This window comes from Embiotoca jacksoni, unplaced genomic scaffold (assembly GCF_022577435.1).
Source record: "Embiotoca jacksoni isolate LCO1_2020_lvr unplaced genomic scaffold, fEmbJac1.0.p SCAF_1, whole genome shotgun sequence".
Taxonomy (NCBI): Eukaryota; Metazoa; Chordata; class Actinopteri; family Embiotocidae; genus Embiotoca; species Embiotoca jacksoni.
In genome coordinates this window covers 23,106,241-23,125,463 of record NW_027185229.1, presented here as the reverse complement: position 1 = coordinate 23,125,463, position 19,223 = coordinate 23,106,241, and the positions used below count along the sequence as shown (strand labels likewise).

The following is a 19,223-nucleotide window of genomic DNA, read 5'->3' as shown; positions in this document are numbered from 1 at the left end:
ATAACAAACACCGGAAATATGAGCATCAGCCTTCGACATAATAGTGTAACCCGAGGTGTGACTGGGAAATTAAAAGTGTATTTAACACAAATGCTTGATTACGTTGACGGCTGATGGTGGACAGCGCATGCTTTAAAGTTTCATTGAGAACAGCTGCAAATGTTTGTAAATAATGGATGGATGATCATCACAGGGTGTGTGTATATAATTGTATTTTGTTTTTTTTAGAGCTACCAAAATTAAGGTATTTTGAGAACACAGAAATATAACAGATGGAAATTTGCCTTTTGGTTGCCAATGGTACGTTTACAGTGGCAATGATTCATGTGTAATGACTGTATAAATAAATGGATTAGTAGGTAAGTCAGGCACTTTATTTTCATTGTAGGCACTGGGCATACAACCAAATCAAATTTGGTGACTCTCAAACCAGCAGCAATGGATAAGATTTAAAAAAAAAAAAAAAAAAAAAAAAAAAAAAACAGACAAAAAGACAAATAGCACCAGATAGAAATAATAATAATAATAAAAACAGCACAATTAAGGTGCAGATAAAGGTGTGTGTGTGTGTGTGTGCGGGGGGGGGGCGGTTGTGATTACTTGCATAAAGTGACCCTGATGGTTAATTAATTCCCAAACTCTGAACTTGCCACATATGCGTTAAGGAGCTTAGCGTAATTACCCGACAAGCTGCCACCACCTTTTATTTTGAAAGCCCCGACCGGAAATGACTGCGTGTCAGCCAAGCCCAGCTTGTCGCTGGTGTCGGTGGGAGGATCTCTGCTCGCCTGCCCCGTTTCTCAGCACCCTCTCTGTAAAATTAGCGAACACTGCAGTAAGAAAGTGTGTGTGCATGTGTTTGTGTGTGTGTGTGTGTCACGATCAGGAGAAAAGAGCAAGCGGGGATTAATCTTTATAACAAAACAAAAAAAAAAAAAACACCTCTCACCCGGCTGGCGACAGGTAATTATGAAACGGGGGCTGTAGTTTGACTAAATGTTCTTATTTGACACAAGTCGACAGTCTAATTATAGCTCACTTTGTTGGTGAACGAACAAGGTGGTGGCTTGTCCCCCCCCCCTCGTACTTTCATTCGCCTTTTTTTTTAATTTTTTTTTTTAATTTTTATTTCCCCCTCCTTATGTTGTTAGTTAAATCCCGACGGTGCTCTGAATCGAGATGAAGTATATCCAGTGTGCTTGTAGTTGTCAGGGTGTGTTTCTCTACAACTGTTGATAGCTTCGTTTTGCTTTGCCAGTTTAAAAGTCAAGCAGATCAGATCCTGTCGGTGCGAACAGTGTGTCCAAGTGCTGCGACCTCAATAAGCAACTCCGCATGGCAAATCTCCTAAAGAGCCATTTCTATTCTTAGGAACACTTCATTTCCTCCCCGTGAAGGCTCGACATTTAATGTTAGACGTAACAAAAACAAGTGGAGGTGGACAATTTGGGAGTTATTTTTTTTGCCCAAAACGCCCAAATTGGCTTAAAGAAAAATCTGAATTATATTCATAGATATTTTATTAATGAGCCTGACCTACAGCCCACTTCTCGTTGTACAATTCTACAATAACTCTACTAAGTTTGTTAAAAAAAAAATGTTTTAGAAAACCAAACAAATTCCTCCACGAGTCAATTAATCAATTGGTCCTTTGACAGAAAGTTATGAACAATTTTTAGGCTGCCATTAATAAGTGAAATAACTTTGAATATTGTAAAGGAAAAAAAAATAAGTTGGTCATTTTCCTCTTCCACTTCATAGACTGAAGGATTGGTTAATTAACCAAAAATAAATATTGCCTGTTAAATAACTAATTTTACATGTTTAAAATGTTTTAAATTCATTTTTGCAGTGTTTGCAAACTTGGCCATTACTGTCTGAAATCTAAAGATATTCAAGCTAAAATATTTGTATTTATTTATTTTTTAAAAGAGGCAGCAAATTTGATAAGCCGGATGGAGCGAATGTTTAATAGTTTTGCTTGGAAAATGACCTAAATGATCATACTTTTTTTTTTTTTTACCTTTCAACTTGTCGGTTAATCGACATGTCTTTTCTTCTTTAGAGTAGAACTTTAAAAGCAGAAACAATAGATGCCAACATTTCACTCATTCGATCATATTAAATGTGAAAATGTTTATTTTTATTTTATTTTTTTGTGCTATTAACTGTTATTAACACAAAACCAGCGTTTTGAACTCATTGCGATGGATGCTGTTTTTCCGTACACTGCAGACCAAATAATCAATTCGCTGTGCAAATATTGGTCAGGTTTATCAACAAGGACGGTAATCATTAGTCGCGTCCCCCGCAGTAGACGTCTCCTGGAGGAACAGAGGTGTCCAGGCTCAGGAAACCTGCTAGACTCCTGTCGGCCAGTCCCCCTGTTTGTCTGCTCTTGACCTGAGTTATTGAACAGAAGTGAGTCATGAGGTGTCCGTTCCCTCAAAGCTGTGCCGTGTATCCGCTGCCCCTGTCTTTGAGTTTGCTCATCCTGCGCCGGCTGCCAACAGCCGACTTAACTCTGTCGTCTTGGCCTACTTCCCCTCAGTATGTTTCAAGAGCAGGAGTGTCGTCCTTCGGTGTATTTTTAAAGTCATGGCTGCCTGACAGAAGCCGTGAAGATGAGCAGGCTTGCGGGTCATTAATCTGAAGATGGCCAGCTGATATGGTCATTGGACGACTTCTGAGCCTTTTCTCCAGTCACCGCAACTACACAACTACCTGAATTTAAAGGTGTAATCTGACATTTTGGAAATTGCGCTTATTCCTTTTGCTGCTGAGGTCTTTACGCACTGCATCAGCCAATCACATCGTGTGGAAGTGAAACGGATTTCACAATTCCTGATGACAATGCTGATTGTTTGTGTCTCAAGCCACCTGGTGTTTTATGGCAAAGGGCACGAAGCTACAGAGACAACGTACGCAGCTCTGAACAACCAGCCAACTCAGGATAGTCAGAAGTTCCGTAAGCTGGAGTGAGGAGGAGCAGGACATGATCTTCATCACAGGATGACGTTGAGTCCGTCATTTCTCCGAAGGATGAGCTGATGTCAATCGTTTCTAACCTGTTTGTTTTCAACTATCGCACATTTGCATCTCCGCCGTTACCAATAGTTTTGATTCGAAATATTCACGGCCGAGTATTTTACATTTTCATGTCCTTTATTTGTCACACCGTACGTGTGTTAAGGCCTTTCAGATGAGAATACTAATAAACCTCGTGTGTACGGTCAACAGACAGTTAACTTAGCTTAGCATAAGGACTGAAAGCAGGAGAGAACGGCCAGCCTGGCTCCGCTCCAGGATAAAAAAATTGAACTACCAACTTGGCTGAAGCTGACTAAATAATACGATGTTTGTTTTATCTGCAACAAATATCAAAGTGTAAATACACCCTGGTGTTGATTGTGTGCCAGACTGTTTCTTGGCCGGGTGCAGTGACTTCCTGGAGTTATATCATTATCTTAAGGCCTCGAAGTTAGCGAAGGCTTCTTATTCATGAGACACTAAGACAGGAGAGTTGTATTAATCTTCTCATCTAATTCTCAGCAGGAAAACAACTAAGGACGTACCCCGAAAGTATTCTTCTAGCATTAAAAAAAAAAAGAAAAGAAATCTGTTAATAATCGGCTATGAACTGAACAAGTCTGGTTTTCTTTGTGAATAAATAGTTTGTTGTCCTTAATACATATAAGAAAGAGGTCATACCTGATGTAGTGTTTTTTTTTAGGGATGACTGAATGTTGGCAGATCGGATCCTTTCCACGGGTGTACCAGTAAAGTCATGACTCGGTGAGACTGAGGAGCTGCTGTGTTTGTAGCATTCGCCTACAGAATGCGAGTAAATGACCCGATCTGCTGTGTATGTCCCTGCTGTTGTGTAACACAGCTCGGCACTCGCATCTCAGTTTTATTCACTTGAGTCCACATCTTATACTGAGGGATCTCTACGTCTAATCTATAAATGCCTGGTCTTAGACCGCGGCTTTCTTGCCAGATTAGTTTTCGAGTAGTCACCAAATGTCTGATCCTCCGAGTGATCTGTCGTCTGTCGCTGCCTGTCAGATTTAGTCAGATAAGATGTTTTTACATCCGAGTTAAGGTGCTGCAGACAGCTGGTGTTGCGGGCTTGTCTGCTCTGTCTCAGCCACAGGCAGCCCTCTGCCAGTTTATGAACTTTGGCCCATTTCTCAGACGGACTCGCAGAGGGGAGGCTAATTCTTGGGTGCTTTCAGAGCTATACGTTTTAATAGACTGTTAGCTTGTGCCTCTTGAATGGAAAAATAAAGTGGGAAATACTCAAACTCCTTGTTGGAAATGAGTTGTTGTTGAGGTGCCACAGTTGCTGGAGGACATTCCTGTAAAATAATGTCCCTAAAGTGCATTTAAATGCATTTTCCCTGTCTAGGTTTGTGTTGTTCTTGCAGAGATTTCAGCCCAGATTACAATCACTGGGTGAAATGTGATCACGATCCAGCCGTACTTTTATTAACGTTTGTTATGAAACCTTTATCTACAACCACAGTTGGACAGAGCTCCTTGACAACTCCTCTAGTAACAAACAAAAAAACAAAAAACCTAGGAAATAACTTGTCAATGATGATATCAGCTGATCTTTAACTCTGGGATGTTTTTGAGTGTATATCAAAGAAAGAGGTGCAGCCTTGGGAAGCCTGTTAGACGAGCAAAACAATGCTGCTTGCAGTCATTTCCTGTAATACGTTTGCTCGTTTGCAAGACATCAGAACAAAAACCAAAAGGTAATCATCATTATCTCAGGAACAACAGGCCCTTTATTAGTTGGATGTTTTGTCTTTGCTCAGCATTGTTGTTGATATTAAACTTGCACGAGGACTCAAAGGTAGCCTCAACTCATTGGTCGGGATCACGCTCCGCTCTGCTAACTCGTTGCATAACTCCTGTTGGCCCCTAAGCTTCAGGAAACCTCCTTAGAGAAGGAGAGAGGTGGTGTGTTCATTAACCCGGGGCATTGCTCAAATAGTTGGAGGAAGCAATGGTGCTTTGCTGTTCTGTGGGTTTTAATCGTTTTGTTTGGAACAAGTTTTGTGCATCATTCCCTGCATCTGAGAGCGTTTGTCTTCGTCAAAGTGAACTCGCACAAACTGACACTTTTGGTCTGCATTGAACACTTAATTATCATTGTGAATCTGCGGATTCGTTTTCAATTATTAAACCGCCCAATAAAAAGTGAAAATGGTTGTTACAGTTTCCTGGATCCTGTGATATCTGCAATTTATTTATGTTGTCTGAGCAACAGTTCAAAACCTGATTGTCTTGAATTGTGATGATAACAGATTCAGAAGCTTGAGGCAGAAAATGTTTTGCATTTTTTGCTTCCTGTCTATTCCAGTTGAATTGTCCCACACCAGACCCGTCTCCATCTCGCTGTGTCAGTCCTGGAGAAGGATATAATAGGAAATTGGGGGACAAATGCTCTGGCTTGTTTGCATTTCTGTAAACCAATCACAGTCATATTGAGCCCAGGATGCAGCGACGGTGCTATTGCAGAATAATGTTGGAGTGGAACTTGTTTCAGTGGAACATTTTCATATTGGGAGGCGAGACCTGATGTTAAAATGACTAAATCATCACAAAATACAGAAAAGAACAGCAATCTTTGTCAAACCTTGCCAATTTCACTGTCCCGTTTGCTGCACGGAAATTGTTGTTGTTGTTTTCCGTTGCAACAAGGGTTTTGAAAACGGATATGGGAAGAGGCGGAGAAGGTCGGCTGAAATGCTCGCCCAATGGCAGATCAACATTTGGTGAGTCCGACTACCAGTTGAATCATGATCTGACTTCACCGAGGTGTTAATTTTTTCCGATTGATTGTCTGCGGATAGCCAAGCTATACAGTATGTGAGATATACTGCATTCAGACCATGGGTATCTACCGTCACGCGTGGGCTCTCTGTAACAGTGATGATTAACGTCACTTCTCCCAGCCAAGACATGGGCCTCCACACAATCCCCCAGGAAACCACAGTGTGTTGTACATCCATCCATCCATTATCTATACCCGCTTTATCCTGAACAGGGTCATGAGGGGGGCGGGGGGGAGGGGGGGAGGGGCTGCAGCCTATCCCAGCTGAACTTGGGGCGAAGGCAGGGTTCACCCTGGACAGATCGCCCGTCCATCACAGGGCCACATAGAGACAGACAGAAACAATTCACACCTAAGGGCAATTTGTAGAATCACCAATGAACCTGACAAGCATGTCTTTGGATGTTGGGAGGAAGCCGGAGTACCCGGAGAGAACCCACGCAGGCACAGGGAGAACATGCAAAGGCCCAGGGTTGAACTCTGAACCACTAACCGCTGCAACACCGTGCTGCCCGAAGAAACAAAGATATAACGGGTTAATTAGTGAGCTCTAGAGGTGCTTGTAGGAGGATTTTGCTACATGTGAGCAGAGCCAAACAAGCCATTTCCCTTGCTAACTGTCCTCTCACTATGACTCCATATAATTTGACAGTTACATTAGTGGTATCAGTCTGCTCATTTAATTCTCAGCGCAAAGCAAATGTCAAACTATTCTTTTAACGATATCGTTGCAAAGTATTACTAAAGGACAGGGCTGATAGGATGAATATGAGGAGGTGCGAAAAAGAATAAATAAAAAGAAAGAAGACGATATATTCCAGACTTTCCTAAATTCTTTTCTTTTTTTTCTTTTCATGTGCAGAATGGATTTTGTTTATCTTCAGGCCTGTGTTTTGGTGAAACAATGGGACTGCTCGGTTGAACTACCCTCAGCTTATCGACGCATGCCATCTGTGACGAGGAATCAAATTGTTTAGACCCAACTCAGCCCTCCGTGAAAATAACACAAGTCATTGCCCATGAGACATGAAATACAATCCAGGAAGTCAGTTTGGGGAACAGATCTATGAACTCAAAGGCTTTTTAGAGACCAAAACAATAGCAGCGACTTGATGAGAAAATACTTTACAACTCTGGAAACTTAACACGGTGGTAACTGTTTATCTTTTAACAATAGAAATACATTTTTGATTGTATGGCATTGGCCACCACGAAGACGCGCTGGGGGACATCGTGTTGAGCCAGATTAGATTTTGTATGAGCCCTGCGGCACCATCAGACTTGTCTCTTTTAAATGAATTACCAGGATGCTTTGAAGTTAGTCTGAACATGACCTTGTTTATTTAAGCTAAAAAAGGCGCCGTTGCCTGAAAAGTGGCAGGAAAGTATAAACAATTCACAAATAGAAAAAAAACCTCTCCAGCTTTGTTTAAAGGTTTTCCCTGGTAATAAAAGATAAAATGTAGGCTTTAATTATATCAATTCAACCTTGACTGAAAGAGCAGTTAATTAAAGTTGAATCAGTTTGGTATTATTCAGTGCTGTTTTACAAGGCTGCATGATTCTGGATAAAATGAGAAAATATATTTTCTTTTGTCTTCACAAGATCATAATTCACATTTTCTTTCAAAAATATTTACTGCACACATTTACCCGACACAAAAGGAAAAGCAACAGAAACCGTGATGGTTCCTGACATCGGACCGACACATGAGCTTTGGACAGCAGACAGGGAACTATCTTGTTTTTAGCTTACATGCAGCAGTCCTCTCTGATAAAAGGCAACCTTTGACCAGGTATTTTTCTGTGCGTTTCACCGGTGTCTATTTGTATGGCAGCATTTTGAAACTGCTTTTTCACAGCTACAGTTGGTCCTCAGTCAACCTCAGCATGATAGAGAGCTCCATGAATATGTTCCAGCATATTTCTGTGCACCAGCAGATAAATCGCAGTTGTGCTGTGAGGAGTCACCGTGACAGGTAAATGAAAACGTCTAAGTGATATTTATGCAGAGCTAGCAGAGAACTATTTCTTCTTTTGTCACGGCCTTCATGAGGACGGTGAATCTTTCAGGAACAACTTTACTTTTATTCAGCGGTGCGCGGGGGTTGAATGTGGAGGAACACGATGGACGGTTGTTTTGGCTGGCTGAATTACAATTAACAGATTTGATATGGATGACAGACCAAAATCGCTTACCACCGGTGACTATTTCCTCTTCGGTTGTCCCTGCCATTAGTGTCCATTAGTGGCTAAATTGAAGGCATTAGTTATAGCGAGGCTGTGTATTCAGCACAGTTTGTGACTATCGGACATTTTCACGCATAATTTCCTTTTCACGACGTTGCTTCATTGGCTCCCAATATCACGGTGAAGAACTCGTGCAGCTCAAGGAGAATGAAAGTGTTATACATGTATGCATGTGTGACTAAGCAGGTGTGTGTGCCTGCATGTGTCGCGCTGCCTCTGGCTGCTCTCTCCGTGTCCCGGCTCTGCTGAGGCCTGTCCAAACAGAACTGCAGCCAAAAGCTCCTCCCATGCTCCACAGAACAGGAAGTGGATTGTTTTGTTTCACAGAGTGAGCCTCTGAGGCCTCGGCGCTGCTGTCTCCCACTTGTTTGGCTTTGAACTCATTGAATTCAGGCCATCTCTGGTCCATTTGGCAATCTGTAGAAAGCAAAGGATGCAGTGAAGTGTCTTTGGAATAATTATTTGTTAAAAAAAAACAAAAAAAACAAGCAGCTGAAGTGGATACTCATTTTGGGTTGTCCTTTTACATTATATTCAGGATTACTTGTCTTCCATCACATATTAAACATGTAGAAATAACAGGAATGAGCGAACCACAGCAGCCCAAATTCAAACTTGAGTCTTTGGCACATCTGCAGCTGTAACACAGTGCAACCACTGGAGTGGGCCTTTGGGCAAAAGGCAGAAAATATGATCAAACCATGACTGCACTTTCCATAACGAGTAACCAAGATGTTAATAAAACTGTCAGACACGCAAACGCCCAAACTTTCCTGTGTAGATGATGGTTATGCCAAGTCCTAATACACATGGAAATAGAGCTTGGAAGTCATTTGTTCACTTCTTTTTGTATTCTTTCCAGGGGTTCTTTGATTTCTTTACAACTTAACCCATTTTAATCGTAAACCATTTATATATTGATTTGTTTTAATAATTGTATATTTTTTTTAGCAGAATGTGTATTTCTTATTCTTGCAGTGTATGCGTTTAAAAATACAATACCCACAGTGTGAAATGCAAACTCCATTTTTTTATTTCAAAATGTTTGCTAGAATTGACTAGTCGATAGTGGATAGACAGTTTTAATAGCTAATTGGTTGATGTGTACATTTTTCAAGAAAAAATATCCAAAGATTCAGATTCTAAAATGTGAATATTTGCTGGTTTCCTAGTTCTCTGACTGTAAACTATAACCGTCTACTCGTGTGTCCAGGCTGTGCTACGCTACAGTAACTGGCAGCTAGTAATAGCTTCAGTTTTATTTTACAGTAATGATTGGATCAAACTGGCAGCAAGAATGCAAATATGCGCATTTCCTAGAATGTCAACCTATTCCTGTAGCAATAACCATGAAATCCATTGTGCCCTTTTTTTTTTATTATTATTGTTTGTATTTGTTGTAAAGGTGTTCCATATTATTCTCAAAAGTAGCTGTATCATTTTTCTGCTCCACAGTGGAAGAGTTAGTTAAAAAACGGGTAGTGTCCTCACAGTACAGTAGAAATGGTACAACAACCATACTAACGTGTTAGTTTTTACCGAATTTGAAAGCAAATTATTAGGTAAATGTTGGTATACAAAGTGATAACACTTATTTTGTTGCAGTCAAATGTTTTTTGAAATGAATAACAAAATATTTTTTTAGATATTTTGTCATAGTGCCAATAATACTGTTATTGCAGGAATACCCTGAAACATTATCCTTATGTTATGGCCACATCACCTCACCCCTAATATGCCAACTCAGCTGTTTACAGTGCAAATGAAATCCTAATGATTTGTCAAGAGTTTTGTGAAAAGTATCAACTTTAAATGTAAAAAAGATTGAGATATCTTTTCTCATACTGTATCCCACTGCTCTGTATGGACTAAATGACATTTAACAAGCCGTCTAGATAATCTGTTATGATACCAAACCAACTATAGTTTGACTAATAACCTCCGTCTGTGTTTTGTGATGACTTCCGATTAATGGCCTGACGTTGCTCATTGAAAGCAGTGTTGCTTTGCAGAGATTAAAAGTGGGCGTTGGGGCAGACTCCACTCCAAAAGTTTTAGCCTGCAGCACTGAACGATGAGTTTCCCCTCATAAGTGGGTGCCCTCGTGAAAAGGATTGCTGTCAAGGCCGTCTGGCAGAAATTGGATGAGGTGAGGAGCCAAATGACTATATGCACAGCTGCTCCCCGGCAGCAGGGATCCAGCTCATCCATCAGCTGCACCACTAACTCATCCCCATGCAGCCTGCAAACACACCAGCTAAACCAGTCCTCCACTCCGGGGGATAGAGCAGAGATGCTGCTTGGTTCAGTTCGTTTAGAGGAATGTAGTTTGTGCAGAAGAAACAAGTTGTAAAATCGAAGCCTTGTTCTCAAAGATGGATCCATTTTGGCTCGCATGATAATGTTCTGGTGGGGAGTGCTTGCGTTGTGTTTTTGCATACTGTACAGACACGCTCGCACCTCGCTGAACCCCACGTAAGCTGTTACGCCCTGACACGACACAATATATAAACTGGGAGGTTTAAAAAAATTCATTTTGAAATAATTTTAGTGTCATCATCTATCAAAGTGTTCCTGAAGAAGCGTCTGGAGAGATCAAAGGCAGAGCAGTGTTTAGTCTGTTTTTAGGACACCACCATGTACTCCACCAGCTGCTCTAATTTCTTCTCTCCTCCATACATTTTGCAGAGGGAAGCAGGCGGGGCGGAGCAGCCTGATAGCACATTCCTTCATGTCCTCGCTTGTCTCCACACTCCTCCTCCTCCTCTTTCTCCTCTTCCTCCCTCCACTCTCATCTGCCGTCTCCTCTGATCTTCATGTGGCTTTGTTTAGATTTGGCGTTGGGGATTGATTCAAGGTCTGTGACTGCCGTTGTTGGTGACAACGTGCAGAAAAGAGAGCCTTCCCTCAGGTGAAGTGTGATGCAGCGCTGTCAGTCAAGAGATGTCGGAGCATGAGCAGAGAAAAGGGTTTCCGTGACATTTGTTCTTGATTTGTCTGGTATTTCCACGATCTCTGCAAAGACTTTAAATATCTGTAGAATAGGACACACAAACGGATGACAACGGGTGACTGTGGTGTTTGCCTCCAGCTTGACAAGTAAAATGTACCCTAACAGCAAAAAAAAGTTTCTCTTTGTTGAAATTCTGTTTGTAAGAACATCTTGTTTTTCTCCCCACAGAAATGGCAGCCATTCGGAAGAAGCTGGTGATTGTTGGCGACGGAGCTTGCGGGAAAACTTGTCTTCTCATTGTTTTCAGTAAAGATCAGTTTCCCGAAGTCTACGTCCCAACAGTGTTTGAGAACTACATCGCTGATATCGAGGTTGATGGAAAACAGGTTTGTACTATTAACACTAAAGGACGCTATAATATACTGTAATGGGCCTCAAAGCTGGCCGGTTTAGACATTTTCAATTATCACAATCATTTTGACCAAACACTTCCAATATTTATATTGCAACATTAGTGTAAGGATGTCTTTCACAAAATATTTACCCAGATTTATACTTGGTAATGTGGATAAAATTGACTTAAGTGGGTAAAGGCAAAATATAGAAAAGGTAAAACAGTCTGGTATGTTCAGAAAATCATCTTTTTACCCGTATTCAGCTTTTAAACCAGGCAAATACAACACTCATATTTATCAAGATTAAATATCTAAGACCATATCTCATCACATATCACGATACCTATATTAATATTGATATATTGCAGAGCCCTAATTGGCCAATGTGACTGTTTGCTAAGTCCCTCCCCCCTTAAGTACTGATGCAACATCTGCTAACCTTTCAATGTTCGCACAGCAAAAAAAAAGTGATGATGTGGGCAGATTTACCATAAACTGTTTTTTGTAGAGATAAACTAAAGCAGGCATCTCATTATTAGGGCACAAAGTGTTGCAAGCAGTCTTTTTTCTTTTTTTTTTTTTTAGCTCCATGGAGGTGGCTGGCTTAAATGTGCCATTGATGGCTGCATGCTAAAAGAATGAAGCTAAATCTAAGTTCCTGGGTGGAAAAAATGAAACATCCTAACTTGTTGATGAAAATGAAGAAACGGCATTGTCTTTTATGTAGATCAAGGTAGTCCTAATATTTTATGTATATCAGGCAAAAATGCGAGATCAGACTTTTGATGCTATAAATAATGAGTTCTTCAGGATTATAAACAAGATGTTCTGCACTGTCTTGGTCTGTAAGATGCCAATTTCCTCAATTGGGCACAGGGTCCAGTCTGAGCTGCAGATGGCTTGTTATGTCAAAGGGTGTTGTTCTCTTGGTCTGACCACCGCTGCAGGATCACCACTTGGCAAAACAGGAAATGACTCTATTTCCCAGCTTCCTGTTCAGACAGGGTACTGGGATGTCTCCTGGCAATCCCCCGCCCCTCCTCCAGGACCCCCCTCCTGCTCGTGCCCGATAAACGTCTTTCATTTCCTGTCCTTGTCCTGGTTGCACTTAGATGGAGGGAGGCCACTGTGATCTGGACAGGAAATATAAAGTTAGCAGTCCATGATGGACATCAGTCTGGAAGGGGATCATTTTGGAAAAGATACGAGTGTTAGATCCTTCAGTCTCTCTCTTTAGGATGGTTGTCCAGAAAGAATTTGTCTCTTATACAACCAGCTGGATGAGATTTGTGTTCTCCCCTAAATTTCAGTTCCTCTTTGCTTGAGGCTAGACAACATCCTCTGACTCTCACCTTCAGTGGATTGAGTAGATTCTATAAATAGCTGTTTTTTCCCTCTTTTCTTTTCCTCCCTAAAGTCTTCAGCTCACAACTAGTCTGGTGGGAAGATAACGCTCCGGTTGCTCATGCAGTCTCAGTGTTTGGCCACTTCCCACCCTCTGCCTCTGCAAACCTCTATTTTGGGACCGTTGACAGATTCTTCTTCTCTCTGTGGACAAACCAGACTCTACTGTCACTCAGTAAAATTCCAGCACTTAAAACTCTGAGAAAGTTTTTTTTTTTTTTTTTTTTTTTTTTTCCCCTGAATCTATTGAGTCGGCTGAAGAGCAGACTGGAGTGAAGAACGGCTGTTAATGCTCGAACAGGGACAGAAGGTATCTGGTGTGATGCTCGCTAATCTCCTACTTTCCCTAATTGAATTAATCAGCGGTGTGATGGGATGAGGCCAGTCCCCAACTTCATTTCCACAACACTGACAATATAACAGATTTATGAAGCTGTGTCGATAAGCAAACGTCTTTACACCCAATTATACACGGAAAGTGGCACGGGCAAAGCAAACAAATCGCAAGTTATAATTAAGAGGTGAAGTTCATGTTAACATTATTTACTTCCTCAGATCTGAAGCACTGACCTTTTGGTGAAAATACTGAGGGTGCCTCATTGTCCAAATAATTTCCCCTCTGTGGATGAGAGAAGAAACTTCATCACAGATGATGTCATGACTGGCTAAATGTTTGTTTGCGTATTCATCTGGATCAGTAGACAGCGTTACATCAACTCGGAGATATATTTTTAGCCCTGAAGATGGGTTCACGTCACCGACGTTCAACAAAATGACACAAGTGAATGAATCACGGTGAAAATAAGGAGCAAATGAGCCTCACTCTGTTTTCAAAAGCAGGAGAAATCAACCGTCATGAACAGTACATGTGATTTGTTGGCATGTGTGCTGCTTTTAATCGACATCTCTTTTTTTGTTTTCCAGGTGGAGCTGGCGTTGTGGGATACCGCAGGCCAAGAAGACTACGACAGGTTGAGGCCTCTCTCGTACCCCGACACAGATGTCATCCTCATGTGCTTCTCCATCGACAGCCCAGACAGCTTAGGTGAGGAACTGCTCATGTATGGCGGCATATTTAAAATGTTTGATTTGTGTTTATTTATATAGTCTAAATTGGATGAAGGTGGCTAACGTGGCAGCGGCTCTCAAAGTCAACAGCCAAGAATAGTCATGCGCTATGTCGAATTATACAAAACATAACTTGAACTGTATAAAAGTTCAATTTTGTTAATATATTTATGTATTTTATTACAAAATGAAGCTAGTTGTACCTGCTACACAAGATGCTTGTTAAATGCCTTAATGGGCTTGATAGGAAGTCGGATTAGTGCAGCTAAACATCTTTGCCTCGAGCAGTCTGCAGAGCAATCCATCATGAGACGTGTTCTGCGCCATGACTCTGCTGCACTGCCTGTCCCTTTTTATAGTCCCCCCCCCACACACCCCCCAACCCACGCCTCACTCTCGAGTATTTCAGTTTTCTTCTTGTCTTTCCCGGAACAGAAAATATCCCTGAGAAGTGGACGCCCGAGGTGAAACACTTCTGTCCCAACGTTCCCATCATCCTGGTGGGGAACAAGAAGGACCTGAGGAATGATGAGCACACACGGAGAGAGCTGGCCAAGATGAAGCAGGTACACAGGCCTCTGAAGGTCAATAAACAGCGGTTTGGGCTGATCGGGAACAAGTTGACACAATCTCTGTCAGGCACTGAAGGCCGGAGGATGTGTGCTTGAAACATTTTATGAGGATTAATTTGTCAGGGTTCTGTCCGACTTATCTATGCACATATCCGTAACCTTAAGGTACTGGTTACACTGCCATCCTGCAAATATTTGCTGTGTCTCCCATTCATTTCTGTAGAGTTCTGCACAACAGTAAACTTAAAGCATTTCATGTTTCAGTGTCATCTCCAGCCAAAAGGGAGAATTGATTATTCAACTGGATTTTATCCCCGTGTTTACTACATTACACTTCCAGTCTTTAAATTGCTGCATCAATCTCACAGACTGTTTAGTTTATGATCTCGCCGCTCAGTGTTTTTTACCACGTCGGAAGCGTGACAGAACAAAAATTTTCACGGTTAAATGTGGGACAGGTTTTGATGAACAGAAGGCTGATGTGACTGCACCCTCAGACAATAAAATGTGATTCATGAATGCCCGTTTGATAGGATTTCACACTCATGGATGAATTGTGCGGAGTCCAAAACACTGCACAGCAGTTGTACACCTTGATTCAGTTGAAAAAATATCTCAAGCTAAAGTTGTAATGGGCAGCAAAAGGGAGATAAACCTGAAGATGATAAAAGAAGGAAGAATCTGTCCTCTATGATGGACAGATATGTAATTGCTTAAATTACAGTAAAGGAAAGCAGATAATCAATAACGGGTAAATAGTGCAAACATATTTGTATATAAAGTGTGTTTGTGAAGATCTAAAAAAATTGTTTTCTAAAATTAAGAAAACCTCCAAAGAATCCTGACAGTTTTGATAAAACATGACTTGAAATTAAACCTGTATTATCTCCCCTTTTTTCGATTGGTCACTAAAAGTTAACGCTCCCTCGGAAACAACAGTGAAAATGGTCTGAAAAGCTGTGACTGGCCTTTCAGTCGTAATATAGCGGCCGCTACATACGGGTTTACTGTCACAGAATGGCACGACGTGCCACTGTGCCCCATTCTCTTGTCTGTCTCCAGGTCCAGCTGATAATGGGAACATGTTGACAAAGCTCTCCAGCTCTTTCAGACACCGCCGTCAGCTTTTCCTTTCTGTAGAAATCAGGAACCTGCGGCACAAAGAGTAGCACTAAGTCATCAGTTAAAGTGTTTTGGATTTTACAGGGTTTTGGTTCAACATGTGTAAGTTGTGGGTTAGTGATGTTTGTGCCACTCCGAGACAGTGGAGATCACATTTTTTTGAAAGGAAAATTTTATAGTTGGCAGAAGGACTGAACATTGTATTGAAGGCTGCATCTAAATAACTGCAGATTATATTTCTGCTGATTGACGAACTGCTTTATTGACTAATTGTTGTAACTGTAATTTGGATTGAACAAATACAAGGCTTTGCTGTCCTCGGACTGTACCTTTGACTGAGACAAAAGGTTAAGAAGTCAAAACTAGACAAAAATACACAGTCCACTCTCTTTTGTGAACGCTTCTCTCTCTGCTAACTTTCCCACAGGAGCCGGTGAAGCCAGATGAAGGCAGAGACATGGCCAACAAAATCAGTGCTTTTGGCTACTTGGAGTGCTCTGCCAAGACCAAGGACGGCGTGCGGGAGGTGTTCGAGATGGCCACTAGAGCAGCGCTGCAGGTCCGCAAGCGCAAAAAGAGAAGCGGCTGTACGCTGCTGTGAGCGGTCCAGACGCCACGATATCAACCGACCAACAGGAGGAGAAACAACACACATTAAAAGGCCGACCTATTACCAAAATGGATCTTTGTACTGTATCTCGCATGTCATGACAGCAGGCGGGCAGATGAATCGAAAGCAAAAACAAACCTAATACAGGAAATGGACTTTGTCTATATTACAACCGTGGCTAGAAATTGATGTTTAAAGTTCCTTATTGATTTGATTTATATTTTCCAAAATCTGTCTTTACACATGGTATGTTTTGTTCCAACTTGTTTTTCTTCATATTTGTAATGTAACAAGGCTGTGGTAGGTGCACATATTTGTATGCAATATTGTTCTTCACGAGCTCGGGCGAGCAGCATCTTTGTTAGCTTGTATAAAGTCTTCTTGAGTAAGGTCTTGTCCATTCAGTCCAGACTGTCCCACTTCTGTTTATCATTGTAGCAGTTGTCGTAGAGGACAGAAGTTGATGTCTTTTGACCAATAAGAGCTAGTGCCTTTTTTTTCTTTTTTTTTAAAGTTTGTACACCACCATCTACATCTTTATATTTGTCAGCCAGCTAACATTTTAAGCTGAGGCCCCTCCATTTACACGGTGTTGTCATTGTGAAACCTGAGCAAAGCCACAACCAAGGCTTTCAATGCTGGTGACAACTTGTCGAGCACAACAAATGGCTGCTTGTGTCACTTTTTTGTTGGCATGAAACATCGGCTTCCCCGTCCGCATTCTCCATTTTCAGTCCACTCACATTGAGGATAAAGGCAGGCAGCTGCTTCTGTAATGTGGTGAACGGTCAACAAAGGAGTGAGCTCATTTTGTTGTACTAGATTGTTCGCATGCACCCCTCATAAAGTGCTGCTAATCTGTGCAGTGGACCTAGATGGGGGGAGGGGGGGGATAGAAGTGGCCGATCGAGACACAAGCCAATATGACTCAACTATGCACAATAGCGGTTAGGACCAACGGGGAGATGACACAGCTGAAGCAGGAATCGCGCGGAGGCCGAGACCCGGTGTTTGTTGATTGTGAGAGACTTGAGTGCAGCTCATCTTTTGCTCCGCTGACGACCGAGCCGGTCACACCCGCCGTAGGAATCTGCGCGCGTCGGACTGGCTAGCCCGGTCCCGGGAACCGCGTCTCGTTGGAACTGCAAGCCTGTTGTCGTGCGGACGTTTCCAGTTGGATGACATTCTTTACATGCTTGAGAGGAGCTGAGATGTGTGCGAGGCGTTTGTTTTTCCCCTGGTGCCTTTCTCTGTTCTGGTGTGCCTTTTTTTTTTTGGTTGTTCTCTGCCAGACCAGATTGACTGGCTGCTGTATGCCAGCCTGATACCGACTGACAAGGTCAAGAAGGAGTGACCTTTCTGACATGTTTTACAAGGCTTGGTTCTTTTGAATATTTGGAAAATAGCTAAAGGAGCTAAACATCTATTCCGTCAAGGCCAAAATATTAAGATTTTATCTATAAATGCAGTCTCATCTTTATCATCTTGGCAGATGAGCAAGATGACGCCTATTTACGTCATGCAGTTTTGCGTCAAGAATGACTCATGGGAAAATTACAAGATTGTCACGTTACATATTTCCTTAACATCACTTTGAAAACATCTTGTCTGCAGCCATAAAGATTTCCGTTGATGTTTTTCCGAGCCACGTATTGCTGCCAAAAAATTGTTTTCACAGCACAACTCTACTAAAATGGAAATTGGGCTTATTTTTCTGTCTTTATCTCGATCTTAACTTCTTGGCAAGACACATTTCCATATCTCAAGACAAAGGAGCGGAAGACCATGAAAGGTGTACCACTGAACTGTCGTCGTAGTAGGTGTTTAGAGACATGTCAGAAACCGTCCACAGGTCCCAGTTTTTGCTCGCGTGTCGTCTCAGAAAACCCGATTGTGAACTCGACCTGACGAAATAATGGCTTGATATACAATGCTTGAAAAAGGCCCAGCGACTATCCTCAGGCACACTCTTCACAGCATTCCTTCTCTCCGCCTCTGTTGCTCATTCATGTACTGTACACGTCCCTCGGTTGCATGGAGGGTGGATTTATGAAACGTGTGTGACAAAACGAAACCTTTTGATGTTGCATGCAACCTTCTTGTAACGCCAGTAAAGGCACTTAAACCTACCAGCTGGCGAGGTCTGTCTCTGTTATATTGTAATGTATGTGATGCAAACTTAAACCCTCTGCTGGCCACGCACATACAGTGTGCTTTAACTGAGTGAGCCAGTAGAGAGGCTACAACTTGTGAAGCATATTCCACAGCTCAGCTGAGGTGTTTCTTGTTCAGGAGAGGGGGCATCGATTACAATCACACACAGGCACGATATTAATGTTACCTCAACTCTTCAGAGGTTTGATGCTACGTTTTAACCCAGGACCCGGTGTATTATTGCAGACCACAAGCACACTATGAAGGCAAGAATAAGCAGATCCATATCTTTACGACTTAAGATTCTTATCAATGAATACACAGACCACCGTTGCTGTTCACTCGTCTCAACAAGCTCATCACCAACGAATTCTTGGGAATTAGAAGGTTAGCGGAGATAGTCGAATAAATGTCAAAGCTGGAAGCACAACGTGATGACGACGTGATGGTCTAGTGTTGAACATATCACTAAGAGCATGTACTATACTGCTGTTAACATGTATGCACATAATGTCCAGCTAAATCTAACGTTGTCCTTACAATGCATGAGAAAACCATGGGTCTTTCCTGCACACACACACATAGACACACATAAGCAAACATGTCTTTGGGAACAGCTTCTGCTCAGTGTTGTGCAACTTTTCTTTCTTTCTCTGGAAGTATTTGAAATTATAAAGGATCCAGATTTATATAAAAAGCTCATTGTAATAATGCTTTGTAAACAGAAAGTGTTGTAGTGAATGTTTGATCTGAAGTGAACATGAACATTGTTAATAAACTATTTTTGAGACTAGACAGACGAGTTTCATTTGTCGGTTATTGAAGAAAATTATGACGTTAAATGCTG

General features: G+C 41.7%; 1 protein-coding gene across 1 annotated transcript; it reads left to right on the top strand.

The window, feature by feature from the left end:
- Positions 1 to 820: 820 nt before the first annotated feature.
- rhoca (ras homolog family member Ca) lies at positions 821 to 19,171 on the top strand. Its single transcript, XM_069148306.1, has 5 exons — positions 821 to 963; positions 11,280 to 11,437; positions 13,775 to 13,895; positions 14,354 to 14,484; positions 16,040 to 19,171. The coding sequence occupies exons 2-5, from the start codon at positions 11,282 to 11,284 to the stop codon at positions 16,211 to 16,213; spliced, it is 582 nt and encodes a 193-aa protein (XP_069004407.1). The 5' UTR covers positions 821 to 963; positions 11,280 to 11,281; the 3' UTR covers positions 16,214 to 19,171.
- The last annotated feature ends 52 nt before the right edge of the window (positions 19,172 to 19,223 follow it).